The 14,955-nt window shown below is 57.0% G+C and overlaps 1 protein-coding gene and 1 long non-coding RNA gene across 7 annotated transcripts in view; one reads left to right on the plus strand and one right to left on the minus strand.

The window, feature by feature from the left end:
* Window positions 1-14,955, plus strand: part of HDAC5 (histone deacetylase 5) — a 36,078-nt gene that overhangs the window by 19,072 nt on the left and 2,051 nt on the right. For 3 of the 6 annotated variants that reach the window (XM_008574375.1, XM_008574376.1, XM_008574374.1), the window contains 18 exons: window positions 5,341-5,600; window positions 5,690-5,834; window positions 5,945-6,059; window positions 6,338-6,468; window positions 6,638-6,784; window positions 6,874-6,986; window positions 7,315-7,446; window positions 7,670-7,892; window positions 8,937-9,151; window positions 9,407-9,685; window positions 10,428-10,593; window positions 11,467-11,600; window positions 11,986-12,106; window positions 12,589-12,638; window positions 12,800-12,907; window positions 13,302-13,357; window positions 13,478-13,565; window positions 14,736-14,855. In XM_008574375.1, coding sequence (XP_008572597.1) covers window positions 5,341-5,600; window positions 5,690-5,834; window positions 5,945-6,059; window positions 6,338-6,468; window positions 6,638-6,784; window positions 6,874-6,986; window positions 7,315-7,446; window positions 7,670-7,892; window positions 8,937-9,151; window positions 9,407-9,685; window positions 10,428-10,593; window positions 11,467-11,600; window positions 11,986-12,106; window positions 12,589-12,638; window positions 12,800-12,907; window positions 13,302-13,357; window positions 13,478-13,565; window positions 14,736-14,855 — 2,603 coding nt within the window. Of the gene's footprint in view, window positions 1-5,340; window positions 5,601-5,689; window positions 5,835-5,944; window positions 6,060-6,337; window positions 6,469-6,637; window positions 6,785-6,873; window positions 6,987-7,314; window positions 7,447-7,669; window positions 7,893-8,936; window positions 9,686-10,427; window positions 10,594-11,466; window positions 11,601-11,985; window positions 12,107-12,588; window positions 12,639-12,799; window positions 12,908-13,301; window positions 13,358-13,477; window positions 13,566-14,735; window positions 14,856-14,955 lie in introns of those variants that run through there. The other 3 variants (XM_008574372.1, XM_008574373.1, XM_008574377.1) reach the window with 2 other exon arrangements.
* On the minus strand, window positions 9,479-10,608 carry LOC103591837. Its single transcript, XR_550620.1, has 3 exons — window positions 10,531-10,608; window positions 10,186-10,274; window positions 9,479-9,562 (listed from the first exon to the last, which is right to left on the minus strand). It is a non-coding gene; the product is annotated as an uncharacterized LOC103591837 (long non-coding RNA).

Raw genomic sequence — 14,955 nt, forward strand, 5'->3', positions numbered from 1 at the left:
TTATGCATTTTAGAAACATAGATCCATAGGCGTTAGTGGTCCATGGGCTTCTAGATTGCCGAAGGGGTCCAGGACACAAAAAATTTCAGGAGCCATTAATAATAGCCCTGACTAGCACCTTGCGAGATCTTCCCAGGCCCTGTGCCAAGCTGCCCTAAGTGCATTCGCTCTCCTGAGCCTGGCAGTTCCAGGAGGTTGGTGCTGTTCTCACTCCCATTTTATAGATGCCTACATGGAGCCCAGGGAGGCGCCCGGTGCCTTGCCCTCATAAGTGGCATCCCTGACTTGACCCCTAGCGTCCTCTTAGTCCAGGGCCCTTACGGATGTGTGTCCACTTGCATTACTTGAGGAGTTGTGAAAATTGCCAGGTGAGAGTCATACCCGGCTTGCACATGTGGAAATACTGTCTGAATTGTGGTAGAACCTGTTGAACCTAAATTGGCCTCACCAGTCACGTAAGAGCCCAGAAATAGATCATGGGAGACCATCCTTGGTGGGGAGGGGTCATCGGCGTCATGGGCCAAGGAAAGTGAAATGCTGTTCCTCACCTCCTTCCAAACTCCCTTGAGGCCAGGACAGGGACTAGAGCCTTTCTCCATTTTCCAAGAACCATCCTTGGTGGGGAGGGGTCATCGGCGTCATGGGCCAAGGAAAGTGAAATGCTGTTCCCCACCTCCTTCCAAACTCCCTTGAGGCCAGGACAGGGACTAGAGCCTTTCTCCATTTTCCAAGGGACAGCACAAGGTAATTAGACATCTCAGGAAGCTGCTGACTCCCCAGCCTGGCAAGGGAGGCCCTGAGGGCCTGGGTGCTGGTGGAAGATGCTGCTTTCTAGAGGGGCCAGTCACCCAGTGCTGGTTCACATTGCACGCTGGGACGCCCCACAAAGGAACTGGGACACCTGGGTTCAGGTCCCTGCTTTGCTGCAGCTTAGCTTGGGGGATCCTCTGTTAAACGGCCTAAGAAGCTTGGTTTCCTCGCCTGTGTAATGAGGGAGTTGAGACAGATGATCTCAAACACCGTCTCCCCTCTTATGAAGGCAGCTCCTCAGATCTGCACAGGCCTCATTTCTGTCCTGCATAGACATTGCAAACAGTTCAGTGCACCCCTACCTCATACTCTGCGCACCCTGGGTCCCTTCCTCCCCTAGCCTTCTGTGGCCAGTGGCTCCTGGAGCAGGGTCTCTTTAGAGCCATGTGCTAAGCTTCCTGGGTCTGTCAGGTGAGTCCATTCGCTGCATCGCACCCCACCACCTCCCGCCCCACCCTGCCAAGGGATTCTCCAGGAGGAACTAAAGGTACTGTTTCCTTACTGGCCAGCGTTTGCATCCAAGGGATTCTGAGTTGGTGATGTTTTCTCCAAGAGAGGGCTTGGAGCTGGGGCATGGCTTGTGGTGTGTTCAGAGCAGGAGGAAGACTTGGCCTTGCTCTTGGGCAGCTAGATTTATTGTGAACCTTATTCCCAAAGGCTCTGCTAAAACCTGCTTCTTGTGGCCCAGAGCCCCTTGTCTGCTTGGAGGCAGTGTCCCTTTGCCTGGCCACCCTTTTTTTAGACTAAGTCTGTGCTGGCAGTAGTCTCAGGGGTTTCCCCATCAGCACCTGCATCATTTCCCCCAGAGGAACCAGGCTCTACCTTGTTGAAAATCTGCTGGGCTCATGGGATTCATGGAGAGGGTGGAGGCCCAGCTGGACGGGAAGGAGGTATCTCTGAGGTGTTACCACTACCCAGTTGTGCCTGTGAGCTGGGCAGGGCAGCCCCTCCCGAGCCAGAGCTTGGTATCTGCATAGCCACTCTGATGGCTAGAAACATGCAGCCCTGCCCACCCCGCTACCTGGGCTGGGGCTTCTCCATGGAAGCAGTGTGGGTCAACCCCACAGAAGGCCAGAGGATGGGATGGTGTTGCCGCTTGTTCCTGAGGCGACCACTCCCAGGAGGAGGGAAGGTCAGAGTCCCCTGGAAAGAGTAGAGTTTGGAGCAGGGCCTTTCCCTCCATAGGAGGTTGCTGTGTCAGCTGTCTGGCATCTCTCGATTCCCTGTGGCTCTCTGTCACTGAGGCCTGGGGGTGAGGAAAGGACCCAGGACCCAGGGCCTTGCAGTCTCGTGACCATCTCCTGGGCCTTTCAGGAGGGCTCTTTGCTAGCTAGAGCTTCCAACCCATCTCCTTAGGAAAAATGCCCCTCTGCCTGCCCTCTTCTCTTTCCAGAGTTCTCCAACTTTCCTTGGTCCACCAGGAGGCGGCCAAGAGCCTCCTTCTATCATAACATGCTCACTTCCCTTCCAGGTGCTTGGTTCTGATGGCAGCTGCTGCCACCTGCTCTGCTCATGCCAAGCTGGCAGAGGGCACAGATCCTCGAGGAGGTGCAAGGCCAGCCAGGCTCTAGGTTCTGTGACTGGCAGATGATATTCAAGGGACTCCATGCCCCCTGCTTTCTCTGAACCCATCTGAGCAGCCACACCCCTTGCAGTTTGGATGGAGCAGGTTGCCCCCTGGCAGGCTGCCTGCTGCTCAGGCCCTGCAGTGCCTGCAATTAATATTCTCCAGTCACCCATGCTTCCTGTTGCATGGGAACAAGGCTGTGGCAGAGCCCTCTAGCCACCCTGCCACTGGCATACCAATGGGGCTGCGGCTCCCACTGCAGCACAGGGCCTAGCATATTAATATTCTCCAGTCACCCATGCTTCCTGTTGCATGGGAACAAGGCTGTGTGGCAGAGCCCTCTAGCCACCCTGCCACCGGCATACCAATGGGGCTGCGGCTCCCACTGCAGCACAGGGCCTAGCATCTCTGCTGCTGCAGCGGCAGTGGCAGCCCTGGTGGGAGATTCCCCTGACCTGAACCTGTATGTTTTCTGATTCTGCAAGGGAAGCCAGTACAGCGGGCGGCAGTTCCAGCCTGAGGCAGGGTTATCTGCTGGGAGCCAGGAGCGCTTGGACCCCTGCCCTTCCTTGGGCAGGCGGGCTGGCATCCGGCTCCTGCAGTCCCGGCACTGCCGAGAGCAGCAGGTTGAAGCCTGTCCACCTCTTGGCTGAGTGATCAGAGTTCCATGGGCCAAGCCAGCCTTGCCTAGGAACAGATAACCCTCCAGCCAGCTTGGGGCCTCGCTGAGTACTTCAGGGGCTCAGAAGACCCCAGCCTGGCTGACTGACTCCTTGCCACCACCCTAGTTTGCATCCTGGACTAGGGCTAGCCCCTTCTAGAAAGGCCTTCTGCAGTTTCCAAGGCCCCTTCCTTGTGGTACTGGGGCAGTTCATGGGTTGGGAGGGAAAGTGAGTGAGTGTGTGTGTGTAACCCCACCCTCCTGGCCACATCTGGCCACTCCTGCAGATGTGGCTCTGGCCTTGTGGCCGCAGAGTCGTCAGTAGGGCTGGCGGGAAAACCACAGAAGAATGTGCCCAGCAGTGCTACGGGGAGAATGGGCTGGTGGGGGCAGAGAGGGATATCCTGCTCAGGATTTACCTTCTCCCGCCCCACTCCTGCCTCCAGTGGGTCCCAGAGGCCACATTCACGCATGAAGGTGGCATTGCCCTTGCCTTGGTGATACCCATTTAGTGCTGGGTTCCCTGGAGAGATCTAGGCCCATCCGGACAGGGTGTGGGGCCTCTCAGCCCACTGATTGCCCCCTCCCAACTCCTTCTATAGTCTAGATGAGGGATGGCAGTGGGGGACTGGGGCGAGGCCTGTTCACGAGGGCAGAAGACACTGTCAGACTTCGGGGTATTGGGCTCTTTTCTTCTCCAGGCCTGGGCTGGAGTGGGCCACTTTGCCTCAGGAGAGTCTTCTTAGCCCTCTGTGGCCTCCCTGGGTTGTATTGAGGAAAGCACGAGGGCTTTCTTTGGAGAAAGAAGTGGCAAAGAAACAAGATGGGTTGGCGGGTTGGCCCTGCCTCTCACTTCCTCCTTCCCAGGCAGTGGTATCCTGCCTTCCCCTTCCTGCTGGCTCCGAGGCTTTGTGGGGTGTGGGCTGCTTGGGGCTCCCTGCTGCTGTGGTGTTTGCCTAGTTACCCTGGCAACCACAGGGCAGTGGTGGGAACTGACATTCAGTGACCAGAGGACAGTGTACAGGGATCAAGAGGTTGAGACTGGAACCTTTTGCACTCTCTGGGGCCCCTTGGCCCATTGTCCACGTGGGGGCCCCAGTCAGAGGTCTTGGAACCCAGCAGACCTCTCCACCACCTTTCCCTTCCCAGCCAGTTCTCCCTGGGACTGGAGTTCCGAGATCTCTGCCTCAGCTCCAGCCCTCCCCCTTGCCATTCCCTTTCTTCCTGTCTGATTCCTTTTCCTTTCCTGTCTCCTCCTCCCACCTCCTCCCTGCAGCCTGCCTGCCCATTCTCTCATTCCCCCTTCCCCCCCCAGGCACAGCTGCTGTTTGGCTCACTCTATATATAGCGGCATTTTCAGGGTAATTCCTCACCTCCTCCCTGCAGCCTGCCTGCCCATTCTCTCATTCCCCCTCCCCCCCCCAGGCACAGCTGCTGTTTGGCTCACTCTATATATAGCGGCATTTTCAGGGTAATTACAATAAAACTGTTGAAAGGAGATAATCCAGCAAAGGAAGCGAGTCTGACTCCCAGCCCCTCCTGTCCCTGACTTGGTGCAGCCCTGAGCCCCCTTTCCCTGAGGCCTCCTGTTCCCACACCACCCTCCATTCCCATAGCCTGTCCGTTCTGCCCCATCTGCCCCAGCTGGGTATGAGGCAGAGAAAAGGAGAAAAGGCAGGGATGTCCAGAAAGTCTCCACAGGCCTCTCCTGGGTTTACCAAGGGCCCTGGCTGCCAACCCTATCAGTACTACAACCAACCTCTGTGCCTCAGTTTCTCTCCTAGGATAGGCTTTGCTGGGGTCATGGTGTTGAGAGATGGAAAGAGGGCTCAGGACAATGGTTAAAAGCACAGGACTTGGATTCATGTCCTGGTTCTTCAACCAACTGGTTGTGTCTGATCAAATTATTTAAACCTCTCTAATCCTCAGTTTCCTCATCAGTAAAATGGGATAATAATAGCACCTAGTCATAAGTAACCATGAAGTTTGAGTTATTCATGTAAAATGCCCATTGCTGTTAACTGTCAATGACAATATTACATGTTGAGCACTCACAGCCTGCCAGGTACTGGGCTACATGCTTTTGCATATTTTCTTATTGAAGCTCATGGCTTCAACCTCATTTAATTAAGGCGGAAGGCTGCATCCATGCAGTATGAGGGACTTGACTTCCCTTCTCTCTCTGTTGTCCTTGGGCCTAGTAGTCCTGCCTGGTAGCTCTCTGGGCCCCAGGCATGGCTGCTAGGGCCAGTGGGGTCTGGAATTGGGCCCACTGACCCTTTGCTGTCTCTTCTGCCCACAGTGGAGGTGAAGCCGGTGCTGCCAGGAGCCATGCCCAGCTCCATGGGGGGTGGGGGTGGAGGCAGCCCCAGCCCTGTGGAGCTGCGGGGGGCTCTGGCAGGCCCTGTGGACCCCACACTGCGGGAGCAGCAATTGCAACAGGAGCTTCTGGCGCTCAAGCAGCAGCAGCAGCTGCAGAAGCAGCTCCTGTTCGCCGAGTTCCAGAAACAGCATGACCACCTGACCCGGCAGCATGAGGTCCAGCTGCAAAAGCACCTCAAGGTGAGCGAGGGGGCGCGGGGGGCCACCCAGACCTCCGACCCCTGCCCGGGCCTGGCTCACCTCCGCTTCCTCTCCCTGTGCTCCTGCAGCAGCAGCAGGAGATGCTGGCAGCCAAGAGGCAGCAGGAGCTGGAGCAGCAGCGGCAGCGGGAGCAGCAGCGGCAGGAGGAGCTGGAGAAGCAGCGGCTAGAGCAGCAGCTGCTCATCCTGCGAAACAAGGAGAAGAGCAAAGAGAGTAAGGCCAGGGGCCTCCTGGGGCCTCCTGGGCATGCCACCTGGGACCCCTGCTCCCCACTGTGGGGTCCTGGCCTCGAGCATCCAGGTCAGCTGTGCCCTGTCCTGCAGGTGCCATTGCCAGCACTGAGGTAAAGCTGAGGCTCCAGGAATTCCTCTTGTCGAAGTCAAAGGAGCCCACGCCAGGCGGCCTCAACCATTCCCTCCCACAGCACCCCAAATGCTGGTAATGGCCCTGGGCAGGCACGGGTGGGCAGAGGGGCCCTGCTCAGGGGCTGCCCGGCTACATGGCAAGGGGCTCCTGCCCTGTGGCCATATATTGGCCCCACAATCTCTCCTAACAGAGGAGACTCCCACCTGTGGTTTCTCTCCTCATTTCCCTCCCCAGGACCCATTTCCTATCCCTGTATACAATGGACTTTTCCTAATGTAGATTGCCAGGTGGCAGGTCCAGCTGGCTGGGTGATAACCTAGATCTGCTTCCATCCCCACCCCTCACCCCAGGGGAGCCCACCATGCTTCTTTGGACCAGAGTTCCCCTCCCCAGAGTGGCCCCCCTGGGACGCCTCCTTCCTATAAACTGCCTTTGCTTGGGCCCTACGATAGCCGTGATGACTTCCCCCTCCGCAAAACAGGTGAGTGAGTGCCCAACCTGGCCTCCCAGAGTATGGCTCCTGAGAGGCAGTGGTGGGAAAGTGGAGGGGGCAGGGCTGCTGATGGGAGTCAGCCCCGTGTGCTGGGCTGGGCTGCAGGTGTGTGCTCAGGTGTATGCATGTACCTGAGTCCTGGTTACCTTCTCTCCAGCCTCTGAACCCAACCTGAAAGTGCGTTCGAGGCTAAAACAGAAGGTGGCTGAGCGGAGAAGCAGTCCCCTCCTACGTCGCAAGGATGGGACGGTCATTAGCACCTTTAAGAAGAGAGCTGCTGAGATCACAGGTGCTGGGCCTGGAGGTAAGGGCTCCTTTCATGTCCTTGTTCTGAGGGTCTGGGAGTGGCATGTGGCTCAGAGCAGGCCCAGGTGACAGCCACTTCTCCTCTAGTGTCATCCGTGTGTAACAGTGCGCCAGGCTCCGGCCCCAGCTCTCCCAACAGCTCCCACAGCACCATCTCTGAGAACGGCTTTACTGGCTCAGTTCCCAACATCCCCACTGAGGTACAAGCCTGGCTGAGGGCTGGGTAGGGCGGGGACAAGCTGTTCTCTTTCTCTTGGAGGAGAGTCTCTTCCAGTTTGGCTGAGTGCCCAGTAGAGACCTCTCTGCCCACTTGGACAGCCTGGAGGGCATTTGCTTGGACTTGTTACCTTGAAGGGGGATTTGTTCCACAGGCTGTGAAGGGCTCTGATCTCTCAGTTACTCCCAATTGGGGCTCAGAGTGGGGGGAATGGGATACCATTCAGAGACCTTGGCCTTGGCCCCAGGTTGCCCTCTTTTGTGTCTCCCCTTTGCCCACTCTCATGCCCGTCTCTCTTGGCTGCTTCCCAGATGCTCCCCCAGCACCGGGCCCTCCCTCTGGATAGCTCCCCCAACCAGTTCAGCCTCTACACGTCTCCCTCTCTGCCCAACATCTCCCTAGGACTGCAGGCCACGGTCACTGTCACCAACTCGCACCTCACCGTAAGTACAGGGCACATACCCCATCTTCCCTCTGGTGTTGAGGTCACCTGTCCTAGATGGCCCAGCTGGATCTTTTGTCCTCCCAAGCCCCTGAGGGAGATCAGATGGTCCTACCCAGAGCTGAGGGGTGGGCAGAGGGTAGATGAGGGATTCTGGTCACAGGTTGGCAGAACTTGGGGAAGTAGAGAGCCTTTCTTATCTCCCATCTCTTCACCCTCACCAGGCCTCCCCAAAGCTGTCGACGCAGCAGGAGGCCGAGAGGCAGGCCCTCCAGTCTCTGCGGCAGGGCGGCACACTGACGGGCAAGTTCATGAGCACATCCTCCATCCCCGGCTGCCTGCTGGGCGTGGCGCTGGAGGGCGACTCGAACCCTCATGGGCATGCCTCCCTACTGCAGCACGTGCTGTTGCTGGAGCAGGCCCGGCAGCAGAGCACCCTCATCGCTGGTGAGTGGGCAGGAGGCTGTGCAAGGGAGGGGGTGCTCAAGTCAGGTCCACCTGTCAGGGATACTTTCTGGCCCTGTCATAGCTCCCCTCAGCAGGAGCATTGATTTCTTCCACATTCTGGAAACATCGAGTCCCTACAGCATGCCAGGCACTGTTCTTGACTAAATGTGCTGCCACCACTGAGTTCACATTCCAGAGCAGCACTGTCCAGTAGAAACATAACACAAACCACATACATAATTTAAAGCTTTCTAGTAGCCACGTTAAAACATGTGAAAAGAAACAGGTGGAATTAATTTTATAGCATATATTTAACTCAGTATATATCCAGAATATTATCATTTCAACATGTAATAAATATAGTTATTAATATTTTACTTTTTGTTTCATACTAAGTCTTTGAAATCCAGTGTCTATTTCACACATACAGCTGATCTCAATTTAGACAGGCCATGTTTTAAGGGCTTAGAAGTCACATGTGGCTAGTAGCTACGGGACAGGACAGCACAGCTTTAGACAGTCAGCCCTTAAGTACCTGTTGCCATCAGAAGAGGTTCTGCTTGGAAGATACCTGATCCTGGCCCCAGAGCTTCCCAGCCTGGTGGGATCAGTGGGGGTCCGTGATCAGGGAGGTCTTGTCGCAGTTGGAGAGAACTAGTCATTGTTCACCCACACAGAGGGCTCAAGACTACATGTGCACTCAGTAAAGCAAATTTAAGGGAGAGAACGGTGAATCCAGGAAGGCTTGCTGGAGGTGATGCCTCTGAGCTTTGGGACTTTTCAGTCGTGGGAAGGAGAAAGAATGGGGCTCAGGCTTGTGGGCAGGATATGTAGGTAGTGGTGTTCTGGGGGGGGGAATAGGGTTGGGATGGGAGGAGGGGCCTGGTTCCCTGACAATGGTGCTTACTCCGTGGGAAGGAGAAAGAATGGGGCTCAGGCTTGTGGGCAGGATATGTAGGTAGTGGTGTTCTGGGGGGGGAATAGGGTTGGGATGGGAGGAGGGGCCTGGTTCCCTGACAATGGTGCTTACTCCCCGCTCCATAGTGCCGCTCCATGGGCAGTCCCCGCTGGTGACGGGTGAACGCGTGGCCACCAGCATGCGGACAGTGGGCAAGCTCCCACGGCACCGGCCCCTGAGCCGCACTCAGTCTTCGCCACTGCCACAGAGTCCCCAGGCCCTGCAGCAGCTGGTCATGCAACAGCAGCACCAGCAGTTCCTGGAGAAGCAGAAGCAGCAGCAGCAGCTGCAGTTGGGCAAAGTGAGCCTGGGAGACCAATGTCCTGGGGCCGTGCTGGGGCAGGACGCGGGAAAGCACCAGGCTGGCAGAAAGGGAGTGGGGGGCGCCACCCAGGCCCCCCCTGGGGCTGTGTGTCTGTCTTTTTCTGATTCATGTAGGAGATGTGTATGGGCTGGTGTCTGCTGGGAGAATGGAGGGAAGGATGGCCCGTCTGGGGTGCAGGCTGCGCAGCTGCTCCTCCTCCCAGCTGATGTGCCCCCCATGTTCTGCTCTCAGATCCTCACCAAGACAGGGGAGCTTCCCAGGCAGCCCACTACCCACCCAGAGGAGACAGAGGAGGAGCTGACTGAGCAGCAGGAGGCCTTGTTGGGGGAAGGAGCCCTGACCATGCCCCGGGAAGGCTCCACGGAGAGCGAGAGCACACAGGAAGACCTGGAGGAGGAGGAAGAGGAGGAAGAAGATGAGGAGGACTGTATTCAGGTCAAGGACGAGGAGGGCGAGAGTGGCACTGAGGAAGGGCCCGACTTGGAGGAGTCCAGTGCTGGTTACAAAAAGGTGACTCCCCCACCGCCGACCCTTAGCCCCAGCCCTTGATCACCATCCCTCTGTCCTTTCCCATCCATTCTTTCAACCCTTGACTTTCCCTCTCCCCAGCTGTGCAGTTTCCAGGCTGTGCAGGAGCAGCAAAAAGGGGAGTAGGAAAGAGGCTGGGGAGGAATGGAGTGAGGGAGCTGCTGTGTTGGTCTCAGAGCTGTGCTTGATCCAGTCTGCCAGCCCTTCCTGGTGTCTGTGACTGCCCCCGCCTCCCTGCTTGTGTGTGTGAGCGCGTGCATGCATGCACACACACGTGGCCTGTGTGTGTCTGCATTTCTGCCTGCGCAGGGCCGGTTGTGCGTCGGTCTCTGAGCATGCATGCGCTTGTGTACACACACGCCCCCGTGGTTACTACAGTCTGGGTTGTGCCTAGCTGCGCTCCATTCATTGCGGACACAGCTGAGCCCTCCAGGCCTGACTCATCCCGCCGCGCCCCCACCCCCGCCCCCCCAGCCTCTTACCTCAATGCTACTCTTTTGGTGTGACTCATCACATCCCCCCATCCCTCCCCATCTCAGAGGAGATGGCAAGGCTGGAGTGTCTCCTGTCCCTGGAGGGAGCCAGTGGGAGGAGGTGGGGGAAGGAGGAGACGTGGAAAAGAAGAGCTGGATTACAGCCCCCCTGGAGGCCCCAAGGGCGCCTGCCCTGACTTCCATGCAGGCTGAGCCTCACCCAGGCTCTTTCCCACTCTCCCCCTCCCCAGCTGTTCTCAGACGCCCAGCAGCTGCAGCCGCTGCAGGTGTACCAGGCACCCCTCAGCCTGGCCACTGTGCCCCACCAGGCCCTGGGCCGCACCCAGTCCTCACCTGCTGCCCCTGGGGGCATGAAGAGCCCCCCAGACCAGCCCACCAAGCACCTTTTCACCACAGGTGAGTCCACCACTGCCTGTTACATCCTGTGTACCAGGGGGCCTGTGCAGGGCATCCAGCCCTGTGGGCAGTGAAGGGACTGCCAGGGCCCCTTGGACACCCTGTATGGAGGGAAAACAGGCTGTCTTTCTTGTCCTGTGCCCCACAGCTACTCATGGTAGCAGCAGCAGCTTTCCATCCGGCTGGGAGGTGGGCAGCCCTGCCCCTACCTACTGGGCCAGAATCTTTTTCATCCTCCCGAGAGACCACCTGGTTTTGTGCTATCACTGTGCAGCTCTGGGGCCCTGGGTAGAGAAAGCCTACTGCCACTTTTGGGTCCAGCCCTTCTAGCTTAACCTCCTTCTCCCTGTGAGGTCAAGGATGAGGCCTCAGTGAGTTCCAGAAAACTCTTCCCTATCAGCACCGCACTCTACCGAGTGAGCCACAGGCCGGCCCAGAAAACTCTTCCCTATAAAGTAGCCACATGTTGGGCTCTGAGGGGAACACAAACATGTCTGAGGATGGCTCCATCTCACCAGTGGGGAGCTGCACACATGGACGGGGACGGGAGTGGGGAAAGGAGGATGTGCTAAGAGTGGGGTACAGCAGAGGGGGCACAGTGGGCAGAGATCAAGGGCAGCCTTGTTGAGGCTTGAGGGGCAGGCAGGCTTTTGACAGGCAATAATGGGAAAAGGAATTTCAGGAGAGAAGAGAGGGGCAAAAGTTGGAGAGGAGAGGGGTCAGGTGTGTGGAGGGTGGCTGGGGTGGCCATGGGGAGGTGTTTGGGCAGGAGGTGTGTTGGGGAGGCTCAGTGAGCTCTGCTGAGGACTGCGATGGCCAGGCTGTGACTCTGGGCCCAGAGCAGTGCTGGCTGACGCATGGGTCTGTGCTCAGGTGTGGTCTACGACACGTTTATGCTGAAGCACCAGTGCATGTGCGGAAACACACATGTGCACCCTGAGCATGCTGGCCGGATCCAGAGCATCTGGTCCCGGCTGCAGGAGACAGGCCTACTTAGCAAGTGCGAGGTAAGGGAGCTCCTCCTTCTCCAGCCTGCAGCCTAAATCCAGCAAAAGCCTTTGTCTCTCCCCTATTAGTGAAGCCTGTCTCCGTGTCTCTTCCTCATCCTTTCTTCAACCATAGACCTTGGGGCCAGTCCCCCCAACCACCCCCCAGTTCCAACTCTTGGAGCCTGTTTTCCCCCATGGTCCCTAACTGAATGGGGGAGGATCCTGGAGTAGGGTCCCTGGGGGGTCAGGGCATACTTTCTTAAACACCGTTGGATCTCCTGAGGCCAGAAAGTGGCTCTGTGTGCCCGGGAATGTGGAATTGAGAAGGGATCCAGGCGTCAGGAGAGCAGAGCCTTCAGTGTGACCCCTCTCAATGACCTCTCCTCCTGCCCTCCCCTGGCAGCGGATTCGGGGTCGCAAAGCCACACTGGACGAGATCCAGACAGTGCACTCCGAATACCATACACTGCTTTATGGGACCAGCCCCCTCAACCGGCAGAAGCTGGACAGCAAGAAGCTGCTCGGTGAGCTGGCAGGCTGATGGGCATGTCCACTGTCTGGGTGAGATGGGAGCTGTCAGAAGGAGCTGGTTAGGGTAGGCAGGTGGTCCCAAGGGGCACAGGTCATCCTCTTGGCAGAGGTGGCACAATTGCCATTCACACCCTTCCAGAGGGTGAGACTAACATAGCTACAGTGTGACAGGAGCATGCTGGTGGGGCACAGTGCCAGAGGATGGAAGTGATGGGTCGGCTTGTTGGGGGGTGTGAGGTGCTTTGTTCCTCCCCCAGCCCATCATGCCCCTCTCCCTGCCATCTGCTCCCAGAGGTAGGCTGTCCTACAAGAACAGGGGACAGACAGCTTCCAACTCGCGTGGGCTGCAGAGGCCTGTCCTGTGCTTGGGTCTGAGCCTTCATTTTCTGTGGCTGAGCTCAATGCCCTCTGCAGAACCAGACCTGCAGTCCCAGCAGTTGAGAGCAGAGAGTAGCTCTGTCCCTCTTCCCTGCAGGCCCCATCAGCCAGAAGATGTATGCCATGCTACCTTGTGGCGGCATTGGGGTGAGTAGGGTGTGCCCCAGTGGGGGTGGGTGGGCCTCTCCCAGCTCTGGCCTCTCTCTTCCTCCCCACCATGGCTGCTGGCCTACTGTCTGGGTGCCCGCCCCCATTCTTGCTCTCACCCTGCAGGGAGCACACTGAAGCTTGCTCTCCTGCCCCCACAGGTGGACAGTGACACTGTGTGGAATGAGATGCACTCCTCCAGTGCCGTGCGCATGGCGGTGGGCTGCCTAGTGGAGCTGGCCTTCAAGGTGGCTGCAGGAGAACTCAAGGTGAGAGCTTGTGGCCTTGGCATCCCTTGGCTTGGTCCTCCATCCTCAGGAGTGGAGGACGAGGGCAGACTTGGTTTCCCTATAGTGAGGCACTGTCCTTTGCAACTTCAACTGTTAGGCACCAGTATGGGGAAGAGGTGACAGCTCCAGGGACAACTGGGGGTTGGGGGGTATGAGGGACCGACAGATAGGCACTGATGCCTGGTGCTCTTCTGGGTGTCTCAAGGGCAGAGATGATATGAATGGCAGATATTCATAATGATGTGTTGAATATATACATATTTTCTGATCTGTGTTCTCTTCCCTGCCTGGCTTGTGCTTCTCTCCCCTTCTCTCCACCCCTCCATGACCTCGCCTTCCTGTCTGTCTCTTGCCTCTGCCTGCACCTCTTCAGAATGGATTTGCTATCATCAGGCCCCCAGGACACCACGCAGAGGAATCCACAGCCATGTGAGTGCTGTCCCCTCCCTGCCTGAGACCCTCTGCCCTTGCGAACCCTTCACCTCTTTTGCGAAGCAAACATCACACTGAAGCTGACCGCCCCACCCTTTGTCCCCCTACCCCCCTCAGGGGATTCTGCTTCTTCAACTCTGTAGCCATCACAGCTAAACTCCTGCAGCAGAAGTTGAACGTGGGCAAGGTCCTCATCGTGGACTGGGTACGCAGTGGGCTGGTGGTGCTGGGCAGGGGCAGGCAGAGATGGGACAAGGGTTAGCCTTCAGGAAGCCCCCTCCCCTAACCCCGTCTTCAGGCAGCCCACTCTTCCTGGGGTGCAGATGGACACTGGGTCTCCTGCCTTGGTCTCATCTTAATGACTAACTGACATTCCTCCTGCTGGATCATCAGCTCAGTCCTCACAATCCTCCCCTAACCCCGTCTTCAGGCAGCCCACTCTTCCTGGGGTGCAGATGGACACTGGGTCTCCTGCCTTGATCTCATCTTAATGACTAACTGACATTCCTCCTGCTGGATCATCAGCTCAGTCCTCACAATCCAATAGGGTTCCCTCCTTACTATGAGAGACTAGAAAGTGCTTTAGCCCGTTTCATCTTGGCCCCCACCTTGCAGCCTCAAGCAACCAATGGGATTTCCTACCTTGTACAGTAGAAAGGCCACCGCCATTGCTAATAGCCACTTTTCTCTTCCACCCACACGATTGGGGGCTGACCATGGGCCAGGAATCTGATTAGTACTTGACACATGGTGCTGCTTCTGGCCACCTTGAGTAGTAAGAACTAGGATGTCCATTTCTATAAATGAAGGCACTGTTGGGTGACTTACCCAAGGTTGCTTAGCTTGGGGTGGTGGCACTGGGTTTCAGAGTAGGCTTTGTGGTCCCAACACTTCCACTCTTGCTACTATGGGTGCTTCTCAAACCCTGCCCCTAGTGGCAGAGGGAAAGGCACACACCACTTGCTGTGAGCCAGGAAGTAGCCAGGAGCAGTCCTCAGCAAGGATGAAATCCCTTTGAAGCTTAAAAATTCATGTAAATGTTAGATCCTTCTTCACAATTTATCTGCTTGTTTTGAATTCCTTACTAACCTTAATGTTTCCCCCCAAACTGTTATGTGGAATGGGTTCTGCAGGGAGATACACTGCATTTGCACCGTGGCTTTGTGTATCCCCTATGCGGTGTCACATCATAGTGCAGAGCCCAGTTAGAGAAGCGAGGACTGGGTGAGACTGTTGTGAATGGAACATGGATGTCCTGTGGCCAGTGGTTGCTGCACCCCCACAGCTCACCATAGGGTGCAGTGGGGACCTGTGGAATTTGGACCTTTGGGTCAGAGCTTGGCCATTTTCCTGATGCTTCCACCCTCCTCACTAGGACATTCACCATGGCAATGGCACCCAGCAAGCGTTCTACAACGATCCCTCTGTGCTCTACATCTCTCTGCATCGCTATGACAATGGGAACTTCTTTCCAGGCTCTGGGGCTCCTGAAGAGGTACAGCTCCTGGGCCTAAAACCCTCCGGGAGGTAGCAGAATAGGACCTGGCGGGGAGCTACGGAGGCCCATGGTGGTGCTGGTACCTGGGGAGTCTGGG

Source organism: Galeopterus variegatus, unplaced genomic scaffold (assembly GCF_000696425.1).
Source record: "Galeopterus variegatus unplaced genomic scaffold, G_variegatus-3.0.2 Scaffold1037, whole genome shotgun sequence".
NCBI lineage: Eukaryota > Metazoa > Chordata > Mammalia > Dermoptera > Cynocephalidae > Galeopterus > Galeopterus variegatus.